General features: G+C 42.6%; 2 protein-coding genes across 12 annotated transcripts in view; one reads left to right on the forward strand and one right to left on the reverse strand.

Moving 5' to 3' along the window:
• The window catches only part of SLC25A17 (solute carrier family 25 member 17), a 421,378-nt gene that overhangs the window by 73,487 nt on the left and 323,061 nt on the right, over positions 1 to 24,830 (forward strand). The gene's annotated exons all lie outside the window — the stretch shown is intronic.
• EP300 (E1A binding protein p300) overlaps positions 1 to 24,830 on the reverse strand; it is a 154,177-nt gene that overhangs the window by 41,110 nt on the left and 88,237 nt on the right. For 5 of the 11 annotated variants that reach the window (XM_065563268.1, XM_065563259.1, XM_065563249.1 and 2 more), the window contains exons 17-29: positions 21,624 to 21,742; positions 20,012 to 20,251; positions 19,050 to 19,138; positions 16,536 to 16,646; positions 13,162 to 13,218; positions 11,673 to 11,750; positions 10,387 to 10,454; positions 7,552 to 7,702; positions 6,851 to 6,997; positions 6,211 to 6,324; positions 4,549 to 4,714; positions 3,692 to 3,856; positions 2,705 to 2,779 (exon numbers count right to left, since the gene is read on the reverse strand). In XM_065563268.1, coding sequence (XP_065419340.1) covers positions 2,705 to 2,779; positions 3,692 to 3,856; positions 4,549 to 4,714; positions 6,211 to 6,324; positions 6,851 to 6,997; positions 7,552 to 7,702; positions 10,387 to 10,454; positions 11,673 to 11,750; positions 13,162 to 13,218; positions 16,536 to 16,646; positions 19,050 to 19,138; positions 20,012 to 20,251; positions 21,624 to 21,742 — 1,580 coding nt within the window. The remainder of the gene's footprint in view (positions 1 to 2,704; positions 2,780 to 3,691; positions 3,857 to 4,548; positions 4,715 to 6,210; positions 6,325 to 6,850; positions 6,998 to 7,551; positions 7,703 to 10,386; positions 10,455 to 11,672; positions 11,751 to 13,161; positions 13,219 to 16,535; positions 16,647 to 19,049; positions 19,139 to 20,011; positions 20,252 to 21,623; positions 21,743 to 24,830) is intronic. The other 6 variants (XM_065563277.1, XM_065563270.1, XM_065563293.1 and 3 more) reach the window with 3 other exon arrangements.

Below are 24,830 nucleotides of genomic sequence, written 5' to 3' on the forward strand. Positions count from 1 at the left end.
GGGGGGGGAGGGAGTGGGAGGGAAGGAGGATTAGCTACCACATGAGAACTGAAATCTAAAGAGGAAGCTTTTGTTTGGTTGTGGTTTAGAAATTATACAGTTTGTTTTCAGTATCAAATATTTAACCAGCTCCAAGTTCAGACTGACTAACCTTGGTAAAATTCTTAGTTGGTGTTTGTAACTGAACTGACAGCCACCTCCTTAGTTCCCTTCTTTGAATTTATAAGGACTAATTATTTGTTGAATTAATCTGATGATCTGACTAATTTGATCATTTAATTCAAATCTACTAACTTGCTGATTTAGCCTTGATTGATCTTTTTGCTTTATCCTTAGGTTTCATTTAGTATGGCTAACTGCAACTTAGTTTCAATGATATGCTTTCTTTATTTTAATAGATTAAATAAAATGTATAAAATTGATGCAGAGTCATTTCCTTAAAAAAACAAACCAACAAAAAAACCCAACCCAAAACAAGGATCCAGAATCCTTGAATATCCTGGATGGATATTAGCTGGTCAAGCTAAAACCCTGATCACCTCCCCCAATTGATCTTTGACTCTCAACTTTTAGACCAGCTTTGTTAGAGATTGAAAGACTATATAACCGCAGAAATTCACATGACTGGAATGTTAAATGAATGGTTATAATCTATTCAGGAAGGACTGAGTGGGCAAAAGGGGAGAGGGAGGGGCACCCTATGTTGAAAATGGCATTACCTGTTTCCGAGTCACTCATAACTCGGACAAAAGTGACCCTGAATGCTCATACGTCAATATCCTAACAGATAAAGCACAAATGGGGTATCAGCTGGTGTCTTCTACAGATCACCAAATCACACTAAGGAACAGGATGACTGCCTCCTTATGTACCTCTCTATGATCTGTAGGCGAAAAAAAACCTGTGTGATCATGGGGGACTTCAATTTGAGTGACATATGCTGGAGGTCTTGAGTGACATACGCTGCCAGTACTAAAAACATCCTTGGAATTTCTAAACATTATAGATGGCAATTTCCAAACTCAAAAGTGTTGCAAGCCAACATGGGGGAATTATTTATTAGACCTCATCTTAACAGAAAAAAAGGAAGTGATCACAGAACTAAAAAATAATGGTAGCTTAGGCATAAGTGATCATGACTTGATCCCATTTATAATATGCAAGCAGAATAAAGGCCAGACCAGTAATATGTATACACTTGGTCCGGATTTCACAAAGTTGAACACAATTATGAGCCAACTCAGCTGGGAGAAAGAATTTAATCTGAAAAATGTGAATGATAGTTCGGAATCATTTAAGAAACTAGGGTTACTAGATGCATAGAAAGCCACAATTCCACAATCAAGGAACAAGGCTGTACTGCGTAAAAAACGACCTGAGAGGGGAAATGAAGGCAGGTATAAAAAATAATATATAACAAATGAAAGAAAGGGAAAGGAGATAGAAATGAATATATATCAGAAGTTAGGAATTGTAGAAAATTGATAAGGGAAGCCAAGGGGCACAAGGAGAAATCTATGGCCAGCAGAGTTAAGGACAATAAGGAGTTGTAAAAATGTTTTAGGGACAAAGAATCCGGACAATGATATTGGTCCATTATTAGATGGAAATGGTAGAATCATCAATAATAATGCAGAAATGTCAGAAGTGTTCAATAAATATTTGTTCTGTATTTGAGGAAAAAACATATGGTGGTAACACTCTTTCCATTCCAATAGTATCTCTGGAGGATGTTAAACAGGAGCTACTGAAGTGAGACATTTTAAAATCAGCAGGTCCAGATAACTTGCATCCAAAGAGTTTTAAAAGAGCTGGCTGAGGAGCTCGATAGACTATTAATGATGTTCTTCAATAAGGCTTGGAGCACTGGGGAAGTTCTAGAAGACTGGAAGAAAGCTAATGCTGTTCCAATTTTTAAGAAGGGTAAACAGGATGATCCGGGTAATCACAGGCCTGTTAGGCTGACATCAATCCCAGACAAGATAATGGAGTGGCTGATATGGGACTCAATTAATAAGGAATTAAAGGAAGGCAATATAATAAATGCAATTCAACATGGGTTTATGGAAAACAGATCTTGTCAAACTTGGTATTTTTTATGGGATTACAAGTCTGGTTGATAAAGACAGTGTTGACGTAATATACTTATACTTTTGCAAAGCATTTGATTTGGTAACATGACATTTTGATTGAAAAACTACAATGACAAATTAACATGGCACACATTAAATGGATTAAAAACTGACTAAATGATATGTCTCCAAATATAACTAAATAGGGAATCATCATCTAGCAGGTGCATTTCCGGTGGGGTTCTGCAGGGACTGTTATTGGCCCTATGCTATTTAACATTTTTATCAATGACCTGGAAGAAAACATGAAATCGTCACGGATAAAATTTGTGGATGACAAAAACTGGGAACAGGTCAATGATTCAGAGCGATCTGGATCACTTGATAAACTGGGCACAAGCAAACAATATGCATTTTAATACGGCTAAATGTATACATCTAGGAACAAAGAATGTAGGTAATATTTAAAGGATTGGGGACTCTATCCTGTGAAGCAATGACTGAAAAAGATTTGAGGGTCATGGTGGATAATGAACATGAGCTCCCAGTGCAACACTGCGGCCAAAAGAGCAAATGCAAGCCTGGGATGCATAAACAGGGGAATCTTGAGTAGAGTAGAGAGGTTATTTTACCTCTGTATTTGGCACTGGGTGCGACTGCTGCTGGAATACTGTGTCCAGTTCTGGTGTCCACAATTCAAGAAGAATCTTGATAAATTGGAGAGGGTTCAGAGAAGAGCCACGAGAATGATTAAAGAATTAGAAAACATGCCTTATATAGCGATAGACTCAAGGAGCTCAATCTATTTAGCTTAACAAAGAAAAGGTTAAGGGGTGACTTGATTACAGCCTATAGTATTTACATGGGGAACAAATATTTAATAATGGGATCTTCACTCTCGGAGTGGAAGGTGTAACATGATCCAATGACTGGAAGTAGAAGCCAGACAAATTCAGACTTGAAACAAGGTGTACATTTTTTAACAGTCAGAGTAATTAACCATTGGAACAATTTACCAAGGACCATGGTGGATTCTCCATCACTGACAATTTTTAAAATCAAGTTCGGATTTTTTCTAAAAGATTTGCTCTGGGAATTATTTTAGGAAAGTTCTATGGCCTGGGTTATATAGGAAGTCAGACTAGATGACCAGAGTCATCCTGTCTGGCCTTGTAATCTATGAAAAATGTCAGTAATGGACTCACTGTTATGCTCATTCTGCATTACTCAGCACTCTCATACCAATTAAGACAAACCAAGGCTAAAGTCCAGTGACACAATGTGTCCACCTGAATCTGAAGATAAGCTGGCTGATAATGGTTTCCAAGGCTCCCACACAATGATTTTCTGGCTCCCAATTAAGTAGAATGATAGCAAGAATTCAACTTACAGGTAGGGAAACAGGAGGGGGAAATGGGCAGCACCTGGGAAAGTGGGAGAGCTGAGTCTCAAAATAAACATGCATTTTAGATAAACCTAAAGACAATTATTTCCACCCCCAAATGGAAGCTTTAAACCTTAACATTTAATTCTGCACCAGGGACCTAGGGAAACTAAATGAAGATATAAGAAAAGATGGAGAAACATCATGAAGAGTTAGGTAAAAGGAGTCTCCTTACATCTGTGCTCTCATTGCTAGTGTTCTCTTCTCTCTTCCGTTCTTCCTCCTCTTGTTCTAGTTCCTTAATGCTCTCCTCCAGCACGTTGGGCCAGAAGTCCCCTTCAAAGTAAGGCAGCTCTTTTGCACTTGTTAGACGATCTTCTGTTGCCTGCTTAAAAATATCCTATAAAAACATACAAACTTGGTTACAGCTATCATAACTATGCAAGCGAACCAGGGCACCCTCTTCTCAGAGGCAGCAAAAAAAGCACTGAAGACAGCATCCAAAAAAGCTAAGACACATTTAGTGGTGCTTCAATTACGGATAGTTTGGGCCGATGATTCAGACATTTAGTCCCCACAGGGAAAAAACCCCATTAGTAGACTGCTAGCCACTCACTGCAAGCCCATTTATTAGACAGAACAGCAATATCACACCACTTCCTACAGTCCTTGATCTCAAGTCAACATAAACCTGTAGACTTGAGGTCCTAACTGCATCAGCAGCCCAACCATGTATGTTAGGGTTGGTTTTTTTTTAAATCGCTAAGATATCCCCAAAAGATTAACTCCATATTGGCTGTTCTTTAGTATTCCCATGGCCTATAGCTTTGATTTTCTATTTCTTTGGGAGCAAAGGAAGATGTGACATTACCTCATACCTCTTTTACTAAAATGGCTTCAAAAGATGTGTGATTTAGATAGGATTTACGTATTTTAACCCCAGACTGCTAAATACTCAAGCCAGTTCTAAAACACAAGTTAATGCCTTACAAATTTCTTTGAATAATCCCACACTGCAGGACAAGCGGTGGGAAGAGAACCAAAAGAGACTGCTCATGAAATCCGACTGCATCTAGTTTACATTTAACCAACCTTGTAGTCATGGACAATGCGCTCCGACACAGATTTGTCCAGCATCTTTTTATACCACTCTTGCAGTCGCTTGGGCTTGGGTATCTTCTGGTCAGGAGGATGGCAATGGAAAATATAGTCATCTCCTTCACTAGGTGGGCAGGCCCAGATATGTCCAGTTGTATATCTGCCATTGTAAAAAACATCAATACATCAGAATGCTGATGTTTATCACTAGGGTCTTTTATTCCTTTCAGCCACAAGGTGGAGCCAGCACAAAGTCTGCTGGTACTACAAGATGGACAACTACTGCAATCCTCTTCCTGATCTAAATTCTAGAGCAGTCGCTATATATAAGCAATGGATACCATTAATAAAAACATTGAGTTGTATTTTGATTGGCACGTGCATACAATATGGGCATGCATATTTTTACTAATTAATGCACAGACCTACACTGTGCGGCAACAAAGCATTTTCCCCCAATCTACAGGTAAAATCACTAAAGCCTGACATACACTTGCAACGGTCATCTACCAACTGCATTATAATTAGATGAGAGAAGTGTAAATTCTCAGAGCAAAGAAACAGATTATTTCAGCACTAGGAGCCAGGATTTTCCTTCCCCAACAAGACAGATGAACTGCTTACCAGATGAGATTCCAAAAACTACCTTGTCTTCTGAAACCTACTTTACTTTCCCAGCATTGATTCCTTTCCCTTGGCCTTCAAGGCCAATTAAAGGAAGAAAATTCCTCTATACCTGGGAGTTCTCCAAGTATATTTCCTCTGTAGCTCCTAGGGAGCATATGTTTCAGTACCATGAAACCTGAAATCATCTAGAAATTAATAACTGTGAAAGGCTATAGGACCACAAAGCCAAATTTGCCCTCAGTTCCTTTCCATCTATTGGTAATTTGAAAGACGCCCAAAACCAGGGAAAAGAGAGTAGACAATATACTCAAAATTCCAGTTATAAGTATCCTTCCTTGCTTCACTGAGAACAGTCTCTGCAGATCCCCCATCCCACTTTAGGGCCTTGTCTACATTACCGCTTAAGTTACATCCCTCCAGGGTGTGAAAAAGCCACTCCCCAGCAATGTAACTTATATAGATTTAAGGTGGTGTCTACACCATGCTATGTCAGTGGGAGATGCTTTCTTGCGCGACATAGCTTTCACTTCTCGTTGAGGTGGATTAATTACGTTGACAGGAGAGCTCCCATTAATGTACAGTGTCATCACCGGATGTGCTAAATCACAGTGGCGCCGATTTGGCACAGTAGCGAAGACAAGCCTTCGGAAGCTTAGCTAGCAGCAGTCCTCCCCTCCATGCCAGGAAAGTAGTGGACTGAGCTTCATATAGCAGTTTAACAGATACTGGGGTAAGGAAATTCCATGGTGGGAACATAGCATAATACATGGGGCCTGCTTCCAAGTCTTTTATACCTTTAAAAAACTGTTCCACAAGTCTCTGCTGAGAAACCACAACTCACTGCAGTGTCATATCCCCTTCCTCCTCCTAAACCTATCCCCCACGGTTTTGTTGCCCCTTTCATTAAGTTACTGGTTGAAATTAGATGGCATGCTCTTCAGGGTAGGGTCCATATCATTTTGTCTGCACTGCGAGGTGCCTAGCACACTACTGGATGCTGTAAATTAGGAAGAAGGATTAAAGGCTTACCCTAATTTCTTGACATATTCTAGGTATCCAATTAATATTTCATGATAGACAGCAGTCCTCAAGCATTTAGGGCGGAAGAAATGAACACTGTCGAGGTAAGATATGTATACGCGCCTAGACAAAGACAGGGAAAAAAATACATGACACTACAGAACAGAAGGCCAGAAATATTTCACAGTATTTATATACATTCATCCATGGTATTTTCTGTCCTTGAAGTACCTAATGCACAAGCCACTGTCTTCAAAGGCTATGGGTCCCATCTACCTCCAGGAACTCACCTTCCTTTACATCACCTCTGGTCTGCAAAATCTGACCTCCCCCACTCTCTAGAACAGTCTGCTCCCTCTTCCTCACTGACTCCCTGTTTCTTTACAAACTAGACCCCAAAATCCATCTGTTTCCTGCTGCTGGAACACCACAACCAGATGCCCATTCTGTCACCCACCTGTCTTCAATTCCTACTTACTATAACCTTATTGTTGTAACTGTTTTGTGTTGGGATATACTATTATGAACAACAAAAATTTAATTATGCTACACTGAAGTTTTAAATCTGGGACTTCAGAAGGTTCATCCCACTGAGACTTCTGAGCAAAGTAAAATTTAACCTCCCATGACTGGCACTGCAGTTCCTCACCTCTGATTAGGCGGGGGGCAATCGGAGCCATACTCCTGTACATGCATACCGAAGAAGCACAAGTCTACACCATCAATTTCCTCAAAAGCAAACAGGGCTTTTGTTCGATAAGGGAAGGACTCTGCCATCTCTCCACTGTCTACAAACCTGCAGATATCATAAGATAAAGAGGAGAGTAATAAATACTTTCATTCCATCAGGACAGAGAACACCACATGGTGATACATAAAGATAGTAATTAAGAGAGGATTTGCAACGCATGGTCAGAGCCATTTGTCACAGGCAATGGGAAAGCCAACCCTGACAACTAGATCCCAGAGAAGGAAAAGTGTCCCAAGTTATCCTGAAAGTTTGTTCATGTTTCATCTCAATCTTTCTGGAGTGGAGGGATTTTAGTGTTTACATAAAGGACAAAACTAGAGAGCAACAAATACAAATAATCAAAGCTACAATACAATGGAACACAGCTTTATTTTAAAATTGTTTAGTTTTAATCTCCAGAACTTTAATGTACTTCATGCAATATAATACAGGTGGGTGTGACATCACTGACAGCCAATCAAGAAAGCTCTGTTGGTGGTGTTCTGAATACTAGACACACACTTTGCAGTTGCCAAATAGCAGCAAATGTAGAAAACTCAAACACCTATCTTTTGGGATGATGCTGGGAGCAGGCAACATTAGGACTTGAAGGGATGTACCTTGCTTTCATTCCAGGTTTTACTTCTACAGTTTTGTCGGAGGCATGAACCACCCTGACTGTGACCTCTCCTGACTCAGGGTGATTCTGTCTTCTCAGAAATTCATTCACTCTGTTCTCCAAGAAGGTACCCAGCCTTGTAGATGGCAACCCTGCACAAACAATAAAACTCTTAACATATGCATAACTGGACATTCAAATTCTATTTCTCTATTTATGTATTAGATTATGAATGAGGGCACTGGGCCCAGGATTAGAGTAAGTAGGACATGCTGCATGTGGAAGTTTCAGGCTGCCTATCCCTGTCAGGTTCTAGCCAATACTGTCAATACCTTCGTTCTCTTGAAGACAAATTCACCCATTTTTTTGATAAATAAAACCCCTACTAAATAGAACTATTCCACTTATATCCACAAGGATTACAGTCATCTCTCCTTTCAAAGGAAACCTAAACAAAGGAAGAGCAAGTATACAGGCATCTGAAGGAATAGCTGAAACTGGAAGTTCATGTAAGTAAGAACACAATGAGGCCCCAATCTCTTTTTGAGCCTGTAGACACTCCTGTAATATTAACAGTTTCTTGTCCACAGCCTCCAACTTTCACATTTGGCACATTCCTGAAAATCCCCACTATACAATAGTATCGTGAGTAAAATTTGCATGTAAGTAATTGGAAACCCCAGCTAATTGAACAAAATTGGAAGCAGCCCTCCCATTCCTCTCAGTAAATCCAGGACGCTTGGATTATGGAAAAAGCATACAGATGGTCTAATTTGAAGCACTAGTCTAAAAGTGGTTTGGCTTCCATTTTAGGAGAATGCAGTTGAAGAGAAAAGCTCTGGGATGGCTAAGATGCAAACCCAACTATTTTTTCAACATTTCAAGACAATTCAGTTCTCTAAATTGCCTCCTTGCCCATTGTCAGAAAAGCTCACTACAAAGGTAGAACTTTTATACTATGCAATTACTAACACCCCAGTGTCAGTCAAGTTTTGTTTGGGCTGTTTGAGCAAAATGAAATGCAACTATTTACTCAACTTTTTAAACGCATTTTAAAGCAGAGTGAAAGGTGTCAGATTGAAAAGCTTTAAAAATAATCCCTTTGTCTAAAGAACAGACAATGACAGTAGAAGCTTCCTACACATTGCCTTCACCCTGATATCAATCCTGCCCAAGGAGAAGCCACCTCTAGTAGTGAGAAAGAGTGGTTTTGTTTTTGTGGTCAAACCAAATAGTCTACTCTGCCAAGACTTCTAGAGGTCCCAGCTGTGGGGATGACTTGAATGTGTTATCTTCACATTTAAGCAAAACAGCAATCATACAGGAGCCACTCAACACTAGTAGTATTAGTGACTGGGGTAAAAGGCTCTGTATCCCACATTAACAGTCCCCTAAACCAATACATTCGTAACAGGGCCGGATTAATCTTTTGTTGACCTGGCACCAAACATATTTGTGGGCCCCTATGGGGGCAATGGAACATGGCATGGGGCGGTCAGGCCTTAGAGCGAGCGGCTGGCCGGGGCAAGGCACGGCGTGGACGACCCCACTCCGCCCAGCGCGAGGGCACTGTTTACAAACTGACAGTTGCCAGATGCATACTGGCCCGCCCAGCCCTGTGCCCCTTCCCCGTGGGGGTGGGTCCACGCTGCATATCACAACCGCCCACCCAGCACCCCCCCCCCCACAAATACAGTGCCCTGCACACCACCATCCCTACCCAGCACCCTCTCCCCCGCACTCAGCCCCACTACAAATGCCCAGTACCCCACAGACCCCCCCCATTGCCCAGCATCCCAACATGCACAGATCTCCACACCCCCACTGCCCAGTACCCTTCCCCACAGCCCCCAACCACCATAACTACACAGTGCCCACCCAACAGACCCCCACTGCCTAGCACCCCAAAACACACAAACCTCCTCCACTGCCCAGCACCTCCCACCCCCTCACATCTCAGCATCCCTCCCTCCCCCGCCCCCCACAGACCCACTCCCCCATGCCCTGGCCCGCCAGCGCAGAGCAGGGATCCCCCCCTCCCAGCACAGTGCTAGGAGTCAGGACAGCTGACACTCGGGAGCACAGAGCTGCCCCGTGCCCTGGGGGCCCCACCCAGCCCTACCCGCCTGTGTTGATGGTGCTCACAGTGGAGGAGACATTTCCTTGCATGGGCAAGGAGGGTGGGGGTGAAGCAGCCTCCAACTTCCCCAGCCCGACACTTCCACAAAGCAGCAGGGAGAGACGGGCCCTGCCCAGGGGAGCCCAAAGTGGACGGTGACCAGACTGGAGCGGCAGCGGGCTCCCCTCTGCCCCTATATCCACTGGCGGCTGCTGGCTGGTGACGGGGGCAGAAAGGAGCTCTCAGCTGGCTGAAAGGAGCAAGCCAGGGGCAGGGAGGAGGGGCCGGGGGTGGGGAGGAGCCGGCAGGTGGGGCCAGCGGCAGAGAGATGTCCTGGCCGGCAGGCCGAGAGGAGTGAATGGTGGTGTTGGTGAGCCGGGGGGTAGAAAGGAGCCAGCTGCTCCGTGCGCAGCGCAAGTGGAGGGGGCCCGGCCCCCTTTTGAGCATGGGCCCGGCGCCTGCCATTATAAACCCAGTACTGATTAGTAAGTTGGATGTGTGCATTTTGAATAAATATGAGGGAAGTGATCTGGCTGAAATTATCTTCCCATCTCTATCCCAAAACACATGGAACCCCAGAATTTAAGTAAAAGCTTAAAATGCTAAAAAAAATAAAATAAAAGAGGAACAGGAAAGTTCCCCTTCTCCCCCAATACATTGTTAAAATCTAGCTAATACACCTGAAATGTTCTCTAAACAAGTATCAGGAGGACTTACTTTTAGCAGAGAATTTGTTCTCTTTTCTGGTTCGTCCTGTTTTCTTTAAGCAGCCATCACACACAAAGCTGAAGTGGAAACAAGAAAAAGGAATGAATAACCCCATACCTAATGCTGCTAAGGTACTCATAGTAAGATTCACAACATAGGTTTGAAACATCAGGAACAAAACATTCTACCAGATGTAAAAGACTAGGGAACAGCCACACTGAAAATATTGGATAAAACAGGATAGGAGGAAGAGAATGGCAGTAACTCTACTAGTGGAAAGTTACTGTCATCTTAACATCTGGAGCTTTTCAAGACAGAACATGAGAAAGCTGAATGAACAGAGCATGAACACAGTTGATCTTTACAATATGGGCTTATTCCTCTGAAACCTGAGGTATTACCACTGATGGAGACAGGATCCTGGTTAGAGGAACTAGTGGTCTGATGGGAATATAGAAAATTCTAGGATCCTAGTACACAAAAAAAATTCTGGACAACCCTAGGATTCTTCCCCAAGCAGTTAAGGGCCAACCACCCTTATAAAAACAGGAATAGGAGTAGCAAGATGGCAAATCCCCAAATTGTGCAATCAGCAAAAAGTACGAGTTCTTTTTACAGAAATTTACTTACAGCAGAATTATAATTGATCATTTGTTATCTTAATCACTATAATTAGGAAACACTAATAAAATTTAAATTTACTAAAGTCTCTTGTACTTTTGAGTTTCCTGATTAAGAAAGATCTACAGCAAGTCCAGCCAAGATACAAATGGAGGTTTAGACCTTTGCCTTTCAGGATGTAAACAGTTCGTAGCTGGGGTCAAGAAGATGCAGTCTACCAGTTCAATTCTTCAGTGATGCCAAAATGTTTAAACTGAAGTTTATATTACACAGAAATACATATCCCAAAGAGTAAGGAAAACAGACCAATATAAAGCAATGGCAATTAGTAATTATGACATCAGCACTCCTGGTCAAGGACAATCGTAACTTCAGTGAACTAATATCTAAAAGTTCTTCTTTTACATAAAGGTATCCTAGTGATCAGCAATGGTAAGAAATGCAGAACATTTTAATCAAGACACCATCCAATATTTAAGTTTATTGGACATTGGATATTGTTTAAAATGTTAACAGCTAATGGAATGTCTCCCATTGGATCAAGTTTTTTTAGACATAGGATTTCATATATATAAAACGTAACGTATCAAAATGTAGGTATATACACATCAACACCTGTACACCAACCAAATGTCATCTATTCAAGAAAGGGAGCAAAAGCTGAAGAAACTCACCCAGATGGCCAGATTATTTCGTTATGAAGCACACAGATCTGGTGCATTTTTCTCCCACACTCTATACATTCAACAAACCTGGATGTCAGAAAAAAAGTGTAGAGAGCACATTAAATCAACTACACTAATTACAGGGTTACTTAAGCTAACAATGTTTCAAAGATAAATGTGTACTAAGACTCGTACCTCATGCCTTCCCTAACACACAGAGTCAAAGGGAGACAGGGACCCTATTCCTTGAGAGTTCAGAGATTTAAGGGTGGACCGGTGTCATTTGTGCTAGGTGCCTGGGATCAGAAGCAGCCTCTGAATTTTACTCTTTGGACTGCAGAGGCACTACAACAACGATGGAAGGGATAGAGTTATGAGCCATATTTTCATTCTTTCCTTCCATGACCCTTGCCAAATTGAAAAGCAACACTGACTGATCCCATGGTAGGAATGAGCCCCTCTGACCTATTCATTAGGAATTAAGACATTTTAGCAGCTGCAATGTGGGTGGCAGAATTAGGGACTGGATTAAGGGCTAAAAGATGATAAAAAAGCATTGGGGAGATGTAGGGGAAGCAGATTGCTATCTGGTCACCACTGGCTCCAGCACCTGAATGTCCACTACTCTTTCTCCAGTAAGAAGGACAGAATAGCAGCCAACTCTGTATAATTTAACATACTCTGTCATCCTGGTATAGCTGCCTGCAAAGTAGGAAGATTACAGAAACCAAGAGCAGAAAAATGCTGCTGCAGAATGATCTGAACTAAATTTTGACCTCTCCATACGCTATACCAGGGGTGGCCAAACTGTGGCTCGTGAGCCACATTCAGCTCTTTTACCATTAAAGTGTGGCTCACTGAGCCCCCGCCCCCCGCACTATTTACCCCCCATTCTCCACCTACGGGGGATGAGGGGGGAGGAAAGAGGGGTTTGGCCCTCTGCCTTGCAGGGACTTCTGCCCTGTGAGGAGGTGGGTCACGGGGCTTTAGACCCACTGGGTTCACCTGCCGGGGCTCAGGGCTTCGGCAGGAGCGGGGTTGAAGCCCCGAGCCCCATGAGGTGCCTCTCACGGAGCTGAAGCCCCGAGCCCCATCAGGTGTGCCATGGCTCTCGAACTTCTGAGCCGCATACAACAATCTTCAGAAGGTCAGTAAGTTTGGCCACCCCGCACTACACCAAAAGAAAGAGCTTCAAGTAGCACAGCTAACTGCAGTTTTCTATCAAACATCAGAATTCAAGAAGAACGAAATGGACTCTGCAACTCCAGCAGCCCATAACCTCAAGATCGCATTTTCTCAGGCAGATCTGTGACGATCTGGAGTCTCAGGACAGAATGCAAAACTTAGTGCTTGCACACCAGCCCCTGCTGGCCAATTAATGGAGCAGCATTAAGCTAAGAAAACTATGAAGTGATGGCTTTTTTCACAGGGGGTGAACGAGGAGATTGGGGATATAGATTTAAAAATAAATAAGTTGAGTTGCCAGAGTATTACTTACAGTTCAGGATCTAGTGTATCATTTTTCCTCTTAGAAAACTGTTCTTTGTTTATCGTACTAAGGAGAAAGAGACAGGTGATAAAAACTTAGTTGTGATATAAGATAAGCATTCATAGTATACTAATTTCCCGCATCTCGAGCATGCCCAGGCACATTCACTGTAACTGGATTTCTTAAGTGTTTACGATGCTGTGGGTATAGGAGTAAGAAAGAGTTCATAATGAGATGGCTGAGCACAAAGTATGTGCTTGCTCCTGCCCTGGGGCAAGGATGCTGTTCTATTGGAGAGTGACTTGTACAGACATTTGCTCCTCCCAGAAATGAGATTACTAGTGCATGCCTCAGGTAGATTTGAACCGGAGAAGTGCACCAGTAGTCTAAATGCACACCCTGGAATGGCATATAGCTATCTCAATTTGGGGCTCATTAGTTTTATATTTCTTTTTTGAAAGCCTTTTAAAATTTAGTTTTGGGTTAGTTTATGAAACATACCTTTCCTCTATGAGAGATAGTTCCTACAAGGATCTATGGAAAAATTGGTATAAGCTATTATGGAGGGAATACTCTATTCTCAAAACAACCTGGATTATTCAGACCCTTTCACAATGAGACCAGTTATAATAGCCTCCTCCTGGAGTAACACTTGAAAAAAAACTTCTGCTTCCCCCTGCAGCCTGGCCCTGGTACCCAGCTGTACCGCTTCTCACTTAATCTGGACTATCTTTTTCCCCATTTAACAGAAAAATCCCTCCAACCTTTATGAGTCTTTTGGTGATGGGGTCCCAGCCATGGATATCTGGGATGTGGTTTATGGCATAGTAACATTGGCTCAAAGAACTAAACAGCTTTGAACTATCAATACCTAAAACTACACTAAATGACAGTAGGTAGAGCTGTGAGATTTGGAGGGGTTGAGCGTGTGGAGAGAAGCATGCACTGAAGTTATCACAGGAACAGAGAATCAGTCCAAGTTGCATGGGATTGCTTCCCCTTCCTATCCCCTCTATTTCAGGGTTCAGCCTGGGTTTTGCAGGATGCAGTCATCCTTCCCCACAAATATGAGATTTATATAAAAGGGCCAACCCTCCCTATCATCTCAGAAGTTACATGCTATTCCTCATCTCACACATCAAAAAGTTCTGGTTTTGTTACTATTCTCTCCCAACCCTTTTCTTCTAAAAACATGCTGTCAGAGTGAGAAGACTGGACTCAAGGTAATGGGGCCTATGAGTTTACAGGCTGCACCAAAATTAATATGAAACAAGGGGTGGTGGCATACCAAAAAAATTAACTACTGACTCATTTGAAGGAGGAGACTTTCAAATTCATTATGTAGTAACCACTTATTTATAGGATGGGGGGGGGAGTACACCACATATTAGGAATTATTTTCTTCATTTTACTACTGTTAATAGACATTTCAACACCATTTACTAGTTAAATTTAATAATGAATACAGTTCAACTATTTGTATTTGCAATTATAGTACAAAATTTGGTATACAGAAATTAAGCAGCACTCACCACAGAGGGCCGCCTTTCTTCATTCTACCTGACGCTGTTGCAAATTGTGCTATTCACTTGCCTAATTTATGTGCAATGTGGTTTATACATTGCCGATTGGCAAGTGGCAGTTCATATGGTCTAGAAGTCTTACAGATCTCAGATCATAAAACTATTTAACATGAGTAAACTGTGACCTTTGATTCTAGGGACACTATTGGAAATGCTGACTAGCATACCAAGGCCACAACACCCACTTCTCTCTGCCCCAAAGAAAATTGACAAGTGCTCCCACAGCAATCCAAGGTATAAATGATCCCTCTGCAGCTATTCTAGATAGTAGCATATCCCTTACTGTGACCAAGATTTGGCCATTTTGTGCTTCTGATAACCTTTGTTTCCAGTCAAAGGCATCATCTTGTACCTTCCTTCCTATATGCCAGTTTCCAATCACCCAGATTGGGAATTTTCTGCGTTCCCTACCTCTTTCCCCCTGTAGAATCTATGCTCCAAGGAGTTTCCCTGGAGAGTCCAATATCGGCCCTAATCTGCAAACTAACAACCGTGCACTCATCTGCCCATGCTATTGGTTTCCTTCCTCACTGGAATTCTCTGTTGCAAGCCATGAGGAAGCAAACAAAGTCCTAGCAGTTGTCAGAGCATCACTTCCACTACTATTACTACAGAAAAAACAATTAAATCCATGTCAAGCTCTCCAAATCGTCTGCCCATCAGCAACTGTGCAGCATCTCTTACATCAGGAGTGGGCAAACTTTTTGGCCCGAGGACCACATCTGGGTATGGAAATTGTATGGTGGGCCATTAATGCTAACGAAAATGGGGGTTGGGGTGCGGGAGGGGGTGAGGGCTCTGGCTGGGGTGGGCTTTTGGGTGGGGCTGGGGATGAGGGGTGGGGGTGCAGTAGGGTGCTCCGGGCTGGGACCAAGAGGTTTGGAGGGCGGGAGGGGGATCAGGGCTGGGGCACGGGAGAGGGTCAAGGGGCCAGGCTCTGGGCAGTGCTTACCTCAAGCAGCTCCCAGAAACAGCGGCACGTTCCCCCTCTGGCTCCTATGCGGAGGCGCGGCCAGCCCGCTCTACACGCTGCCCTGTCTGCAGGTGCTGCCCCTGCAGCTCCCATTGGCTGCGGTTCCTGGACAATGGGAGCTGTGGGGGTGGGGGCAGCATGCAGAACCCCTGGCTGCCCCTACGCATAGGAGCCGGAGTGGGGACATGCCGCTGCTTCCAGGAGCTGTGCAGAGTGGGGCAAGACCCCGACCCCACTCCCCAGCTGTAGCACCAGAGCGGGGCAAGCCCCAGACCCTGCTTCCCGGCGGGAGCTCGGGGGCCAGATTAAAATGTCTAGAGGGCCGGATGTGGCCCCCGGGCCGTAGTTTGCCCACCTCTGTCTTATATGATTACAAGATAGTGCTCCAATAAAAAGGGTCTTAAATAGCTCAATGGCAAAACTGAGCTGTTCTTGCTTGTACTTTTAGGCAGAAGACAGAAGAGTGAACAGAAAAACTCCCTAAAGCAGAAGGGCATAGATTCAGCGGAGATCTAGAAGGATGTTTGCTATGCACCCTACCCTTTAAAAAACGTCAATTTTCACGTGAAGATATATCCTGACCTCTTAGTATTGTCCAGGATTTGAAAGACAGATGTCCCCACTCACACTTAAGATAAAATCCAGATTTTTAAATTTCCCCCCACTCAGTATTTGGTCCAACTCTTGAAGAAAGATTAAAGCAAACCCCTTTATTGCCTAGGTATTTCCTAATCTTTGAGAGTGCATTTTAGATCATGCTATAGATCAGAAATCACAAAAATAAAAATATATAAATAACTATCCCAAGCAGATATATGGCTACTCACGTCTGAGGTTGTGATGGGTCATCCCCCAGAGAAACGCTCTCCCCCTGGATTTCGTTGAAGCACTTCTCACAGAAATGATACCTGTCAGCAAGAAGGCCATATTTGGGTGAACTGTTCCGTCCACACACAACAGCCCAAGCCAAGCAACGGAGCCACCAATCACAGCAGGCCAAGGAGGGGGCGGGAGCAGAGAGCAGGTCATCAACGGCGACAGGGATATTCAATGATGTAGATTTATGGGCCCCACAGTTTGTGTTTGGTTGGTTTGTTTTTTTTTGTTTGGTTTTTTTGCAATCAAAGCCAAGTGCAGACAACGACAAGCATGAAGGAGAAATAAAAAATAACACACACACGAACAAACAAAGAAATGGGGGTTGTAGGACAAAAACAAAAAACACAAAAGCAGGACAAGACAACACAAAGCAGAAAGCCAAGGCAAAGCACAGATTAGCATTAAATCTCAAATGGGATCACAAGCAGCAAATGATTATAGCAAATAAAACAAAAGAGTATTACATTTTAGCATACCCGCACTCTCTTCATTTTAAAAAGCAACGCAATATAAAGCAAAGAATCAAAATGAGGAAAGGGAAGAGGGTAGAAGGACGGAAGGATTGCTACTCTGGCAACTATATCAGGATAGCAATTCTGTCTGCAAGAGCATCTGCTAGGAGATGACTGGAAGGGGGAATCTTCCACCTTAAAAAAAAAACACTCAGACTGAAGGGCCACAGGATTCTCTCCTCACTGAAGTGGACTCCATGGCTTGCAATAAGCTACAAGATTCTCATTTTCATCAATTTAAAGGGACAGTAATCAGTCCTCAAAACCACCATCCATTTGTTTTAGGTCTGTCAAATTACATGTAAAACAGGTATTTGAAATATATTAATTGCATTCATACTGCTCTAGATTCGCACAGTATTGCCATACCCCAATTTTGAGACACAAAATACTTTAGATTTCAACAAAATGAAACCGTTCTGTGGTGTTTATTTGCATTTGAATGAAACTAGTGTTTTATTCAAGATCTGTTCCCCACCCCTCAAAAGTCTATTGAAACTACAGTCTCTCCATTACTAATCATGTTAACTGGAGTGCACAAAACATCTAAAAACAAAAGAAAGAAAAATAAAAAGTTGCAACAGTTTATCATAAAGCAACACAAACCAACACTATGGGATCTGTAAAGCTAAAGAAGTCACTTTATCCTCTGAGCTCCCTCCATTATAGATGGAAGCTGAATCATGATTTTACTTAAATATATATTATATATACACAGTTTATATATTACATACACATATATTTAAAGATCAGAAGTGAATGATACTCAAGTTATGGAAGCAAGTTTAGGAAGAAGATTCTTCTGGTCCATTTAGTGCTCACCAAAGGATGGCACATGAGGAGAAACTATTGACTCATGGCATGAAATGTTCTTGCATATAAAACCACTGAAAATCCAGATTCAAATTTCTTTTTACGAGACACTATGGCCTCTTTTCCCCACTCCTCCATTCCCACCCATAAAAACTCCCTTCATGCATTGTGCAATGCAATCCTCTTCCTGCAGTCAAAGAGGGCTGGATGCAACCACTGTTCTGTAGATTCTCAATGCTTCTTTCCACCCCTACAGGCTGAATACACTTCTCCTCCTGAAAGACCTGGCTGGCTTCAAGATGAAAGACTTTTCTTTGAAAGGTGCCAGACCGGAGAACAGAAAGCAAGAACCATACTGAATAAAAGGTGGCATAATTGAAAGATATCTCCATCCCTCTGTTTAGACTGAAGTGTTTAGTAACAAACCAAGGGCTGCCATCCCTGAATGTTAAGCACAGCACAGTGTTCTTCCAGGATAAGAAGAAATATCTAGCAAGAAACCCTCCCTGGGAAGTTAAATAGGTTTTAATAAACTGCAGGTCAAACATATTAGCCAGGAAGAGAATTTTGGAAGTGACAGTATTTTATATTGTTGTTGACAGCCACAGAAACGCAACAATTCACTCAAGGGGGCTTGTGATGAGAAAAGCACTAATTCCCTCAGCAAGATTTGAATAATTAATGAAGTATGTGTCAAAGACAGCTACATTATTCACTGCAAAATTCTTCATAACAATAGCATAGAGAACCAGTTACTTGCTGAATATGATCAGAAGTTCACTGCACAAAAGAAAGTTACTAACTTATCTGCTGAAGGACTGTTGTGTATTGTTTGGCAAGGAGCAATATAATTTATTATAGCATAATATACTGATGAAAACAAAATCTGACTACAGGATAAAAGTCTACTGAATACCACAGGGTTTTTTTTAAGACAAAGGAGTAAGAGCAAAGGGTGCAACAAGCCTTTTTGCAGAATGGCAGCTTGCTAATACACAATGTAAGCTGTTTAGGATGTTTCCAGAAATTTAGAATGTGACGTGAAGGTATACACATGTATGAAGGATGCATACATATACAGGCACGCCTCTGCCCATAGACTGATTGGTGATGCATGCTGTAACCAGTTTTACTTACCTGTTCTGGTAACTGTAGTAAGTGGCATCTCGAGGGATTGTGCATAACTGTTTGCCATAGCAACACAAAGTCTGTGGTGAGAACTCCAACTGCAGAAAGAAATTAGTTTCTTAGTATTCATGCATGTTTCCACTGGCTCTCCCTGAGAAGTGGGTATGACCCTTACAGTGAAGATCATTTAGATTACTAAGATTGCACCATTATGTGCACAAATCTGAACAGTACAGTATGAGAGTCTATACTGAATGTTAACACTATAAAAATGTTCTGTTCAGCTGTCATTTACAAGTTAGCCATTTCTTTATACACTTTTCCCAACAGGGAATCTATTTCCCCGTTCTATGATTGGGTGAGTCAATTATATAATACCACAGAGCGATCACTTTGTTATAACACTCAGAAAAGCTGATGTACCTATTTCAAACTACATTAAGCCGTAATACATATCCTCACAAGCTTGCTTCTGGTGCATTATATTAAAAAAATGTTGGTTTTAAGCAGTTTGTGTAGTATTAGACATTTTATGACCAAGATTTTAAAATGGACACCTAAAATTAGAGTCTAAGGTCATATCTAACAGCAAAAAATTCCATGACAGCAAGTGTCAGAGCCCAGTTCAACTGACCTGGGCTCATGGTACAGGGCTCAAAACAGCAGCACACACATTCCTGCTTGGACTGGAGCACAGGCTCTGAAACCTGGTGATAGGAGCGGGTCTCAAGGCCTGAGTGGGAACATTGACACTGCTATTTTAAGCTCCATAGCCCAAGCCTGAGCCAGCTGACCGGCCTCAGATTCACTGACACTTATTTTTTTGTCCTTAAATAATTAAATAAGTGGCTTGATTTTCAGAAGTTCTGAGCACCCAACAGCTCCCACTGACTGCTGCTCCTATGCTCTTTCATATTATATATTACACATGGAGATGGGAAAAAGTCTATAAGGAAGTTGCCCTTCCTTACCTTTCTCCCACAGCAATAACCAAGGCTCTGCATAACTGGATCAATTTCTTGTTCAAACACCTCTGCCAGTCTGGAGCAGTATTTATACACGCGGGATGTCTTGCGGTTATAGAGCCAAGCGTTGTTGAACATGAGCCAGATATCATCCACATATTGCCAAGGTTCCTGGTACTGTCCTGTATCTAGCTTCCTCTTGATGGTAGAGAGGTCCATGGGGTTCTTCACTATATCAAAGTAATCCTGCAAGAATGAGGGGCATTTCAAACAAGATCAGAGAAAATGTATTACAATGTGATAGCATGTGTGTTCTTTAGACAAGATTCTTCTTCAATACTCTTGCAAGCATTAGAAGTAACAACCCTAGAACATGTAATGCCAAACATGGACTGTTCGTGACATACAGTGCTCTCCCTTAGCAATGCATCTCTCCCATGCAAGGCCTTCCTTCCCTTATTTTCACCACATTTCTTGGATACTTTACTTTGCCCTTCCAACCTTGGCCAAATAAAACCACTTTGCTATTGGTTAACAAGGACTAAGATGGCCAGGGAGACTAGAAGCTCACATTTACAATCACTATTATTCTATTACATATTTTCACTAGGTATCTATTTAGTTTGATATTCAGTTATATAATTTAGTATTGTTCTGAAAGTGTCATACTGAAATAGAAATCATGTAAAAAACAACAATGACTGTACATACCAAACAGGTCTTTGCAGGAATTGTGGACCAAAGCACCCGAATCAGGTTGCTGTCATGAATTTTAACTTTTGATACACTCATTTGTGTGCACCAAGGAACTGAAATTAGTTTATGGCAATGATACTCAGACCTCTGGTTCAGGAGCCAAATTAGCAATCAGCATTACCCAGGAGCCATAGTTGTGTGAATTAATAGTTTCATTTACTATAGTATTGTTCATATTTGAACAGTATGAGAGGGGAAATATTTATTATAGCGTTATATACAAATCTCACATCCAATAAGTTAATAACTTAGTGCAAACTCATAACTTGATTGGTTAATAGTAAAAGCATCCCTAATTGGTTAATAATTAAATCACACAGTGTTTTAATATCATGTGCTGCAAAGAGCACTGGCTACATCCAACCACCTTGACCTGGGTTTTGTTTTACTTGCTTCTATAGTATTTAGCAGTGCATGATATCAGTTACTGTTTAAATGAATTTTCCAAAAATTTTAGCATTGATAAGCTTCCTGAACAGTTGAGAAACTAAACTGTTGCCACACACTTCGGGTGAGAATGGCTTCCCTGGTTTCCCAGGACTTTGTGACACTGCAGAAACAGGACAGTATGCAAATGTCCTGCAAAAGCCAGTATATGTAGGATTCCATCAATAAGAATAATTTGATGTCTTCCCATTCTTCTATTTTCTCTTTAACAGAAGACAGAAAAACAAGCCTTAAAAATAAGTTTCTCTATGCCACAGATGTGGTACAAGCCAATCCCAAATCCAAGCTCTTCCAATCCATCTATATAAAAATGGAGACAGGATTACAGCATGCCATCTGGTCTCCTCGGGCAGACAAGTCCTGGAGTTGAAGCTATAAGTTAAAAAACAGGGAAACAGCTTGATAATAAACTTACAGGAATTCCTAGTAGTTGGGGATCCACAGGCTGTCTGAAAGGAAGGGACTCAGGATCCTGCCGGTATAGCGCCTCCAATGTTGGCATAAGTGCCTGCCGCAACTCTTCTGGTTTGAAAACTTTTGAAAAATAAATACACGCAAAGATGGAGTAACAGCCAGAAGCAAGAAATCTGCTGTAAAATTTGAATGCTGTTGAAAACACTACACACACTGTATATACAAGACACTTAAACATATTGCGCTTACACCACTCACTGCAATGCTGGGTTTTGTGGAAGACAGAAATTAGACTGGAAGCCCATAATGTGAAATGACATACTAAATAAAGAAAAAACGTTTACTTACATGTACACTAACTGTTGTTCTTCAAGATGCGTTGTGCACATATACATTCCATTGCAAGTGTGTGTGCACCCAATGCACTTAAATTTGAGATCTCTACCAGCTGCACCACAAGGTAGAGCATAAAAGGGGCATGGTTGCCCCCCTCCCTCTGCTCTTTTGCACTGCCGTCTAATACCTGAATTAGCAGGGAATGTATATGTGTATATGTGCACAACACATCTCAAAGAACAGTTACTGTATAGTTAAGGAGCCATTTTTTCTTCCAATGATTATGCACATATACTTTCCACTGCACGTGACTCCTCAGCAGTTTTCTTACAGGTGGAGGGACTTCAGATTAAAAGAAACTGAAGCACCAACTTGCTGATGTTAATGTAGAGTAGTGTCTGGAGAAGGCATGTACCAACAACCACACTGCTGCTTTGCAGGTATCCACTACAGGAATGTTGGTCAGAGAGGTTGATGAAGTGGAATGAGCTCTAGTGGAGTGTGCCATTACCCATAGTGGAAGAGAGACCAAGATCATAGCAAAATCGGCAGTCCAAAAATCCAATGAGATGCTGAGCACAGGCTATAAACAGTCTGCGAGACTATGTGAAAAACTGCACAGTCCAGGTAAAATGACAAAGCACTGCAAACACACGAGAAGTGAAGCTTTTCTTAAGTCTTGGAAGATGAGGGCTTGGGAATAGAGCCCTGCACGGATAAAAATGTATATCCGTGAATATAAAATCTGTATCCGTGGAGCTGTGAAAGGAGTGGCAAAAGGAGCAGCACATCAGGCTGCCACTCCCAGGAGCCAGCACCCCACACTGGCAGCTCCTCTGCCGTGGCTGTACCGCCCCTGGCCCTGTCCATTGGGGTGGGCACCAGACTCACCAGCAGCTGTCCCTGGTCGCGTTAGTGCGTTCAAGCGTCACGCACACTCCCAGATAAGAGTCCCTTCCACGCAGTGGTCTGCATCTCCTGTCCAGGGGGCGTGAGCCGCCTGAACACACTAGTGTGACCAGGGATAGCAGCCAGTGAGCCTGATGCAGCTGCAGGCAGTAAAGCCATGCCAGAGAAGCTACAAGCATAGGGCGCTAGCTCCTGGGAGTGGCGGCTCAACAGTGCTGCTCCTTTCACCACTGCAGTTCCCAGTAGAGCCCTTCAGATCCGCGGATATCGATTTATATCCGCAGATATAAATTTGTATCTGCACAGGGCTCTATTTGGGAAGAATACTGGAGACTGTCTGATTAAGATGGAATACTGATACTACATAAGGCATAAATTGAGGCTGCGCCTAAGAGAAACTATCTTTGTGGAAAACTGTGAAAGGAGCATCAGCCAGAAGCGCCTGAAGCTCAAACTCTCCTAACACATGAATTTGTTTTTTTTGTTTGGTAACAAACCAAACAAACAAACACTGTTTCTGAGAACAGCAGAAGAAATGATGTTGCCAGGGGCTCAAAAGGGGTGCCATTAAGCAAGCCAGTACTAGATTCAGATCCCATAAAGGTACCGGATCAGACACAGGCGGGTACGCATTAACAAGATCCCTTAGAAATCTAGAAAACACGGGATGTGAAAACACAGAAAAGCTAACCATGGGAGGGTGCACCATAGAGATGCAGGTTAGGTGTGCTAACAAATAATTGAAAAAATCAGTATTTTAGATACAGCTGATAGTCCAATAAAGGTATAATCTCTGTGCGATTTGGTGGTAAATGGTGAGATTCCACCCAGATCGAAAACTTTTTCCATTTTGCTGCATACATGGCTCAGGTGGAATCCTTTTTTGCTGCTCACCAAGGTGGCTTTGACATCCAGGATGCATAATTGCTCACGATTACTCAACCAGAGATCATCGATGTGGTGAGGTGGAGAGACTGCAGGTTTTGATGCAGAAACCTGTCCTGGTTTTGAGACAGAAGATCCTCAGTCAGTGACAAAGTTATGGGTGACCAAGTGGAGAGCTAATTAAGGTCTGAACCAATGTTGTCCCTGCCAGGCCAGTGCTGCAAGAATGAAGGTTGCTTTGTCTCTTTAGTCTCCTGATCACCCTCAGAATGAGAGGGACTGGAGAGAATGTGTACCGCAGATGGCTTGATCAGGGGAAAAACGGTTACCATATCTACGTTTTGTAACTGTTCTTCGAGATGTGTTGTTCATGTCCGTTTCATTCTAGGTACGTGCGTGCCCACTTGCACAGTTGTCAGAGACTTTTGCCTTAGCGGTATCTGTAGGATTGGGTGTGGCACCCCCTTGAGTGCCGCGCTCATGCGCCGGTATATTAGGCACCGCCAACCACACGCCTTCTTAGTTCCTTCTTGCCGGAAACTCTGATAAAAGGGTAGGAGGGCGGGTAATGGAATGGACATAAGCAACACATCCCGAAGAACAATTACAAAAGGTGGGTAACTTTTTTCTTCCTCTAGTGCTTGCTCATGTGGATTCCATTCTAGGCGACTCAAAAGCAGTATCCTCTGAGGTGGGCTTGGAGGTCACAGTTTAGCAGCTTGTAGTACTGCACTACTGAAGCCAGTATTGTCCCGGGCCTGCTGGGTAAGTGCATAGTGGGACATGAACGTATGGATGGACGGACAACCAGGTGGCCACCCTACAGATGTCCTGGATAGGCACTTGGGCCAGAGAAGCTGCTGAAGAGGCCTGCGCCCTGGTCGAGTGGGCGGTTACGATTGCTGGAGGGGGCCCCCTTCACCTGATCATAGCAGTAGCAAATGTGGGTGGTGATCCAAAAAGAAATTCTTTGAGCAGACACTGCGACCTTTCACCCTGTCATCCACCGCAACGAACAATTGTACCGACTTGCAGAATGGCTTGGTCCTTTCAATGTAGAAGGCGAACGATTTCCTGA

Source organism: Chrysemys picta, chromosome 1 (assembly GCF_011386835.1).
Source record: "Chrysemys picta bellii isolate R12L10 chromosome 1, ASM1138683v2, whole genome shotgun sequence".
Taxonomy (NCBI): Eukaryota; Metazoa; Chordata; order Testudines; family Emydidae; genus Chrysemys; species Chrysemys picta.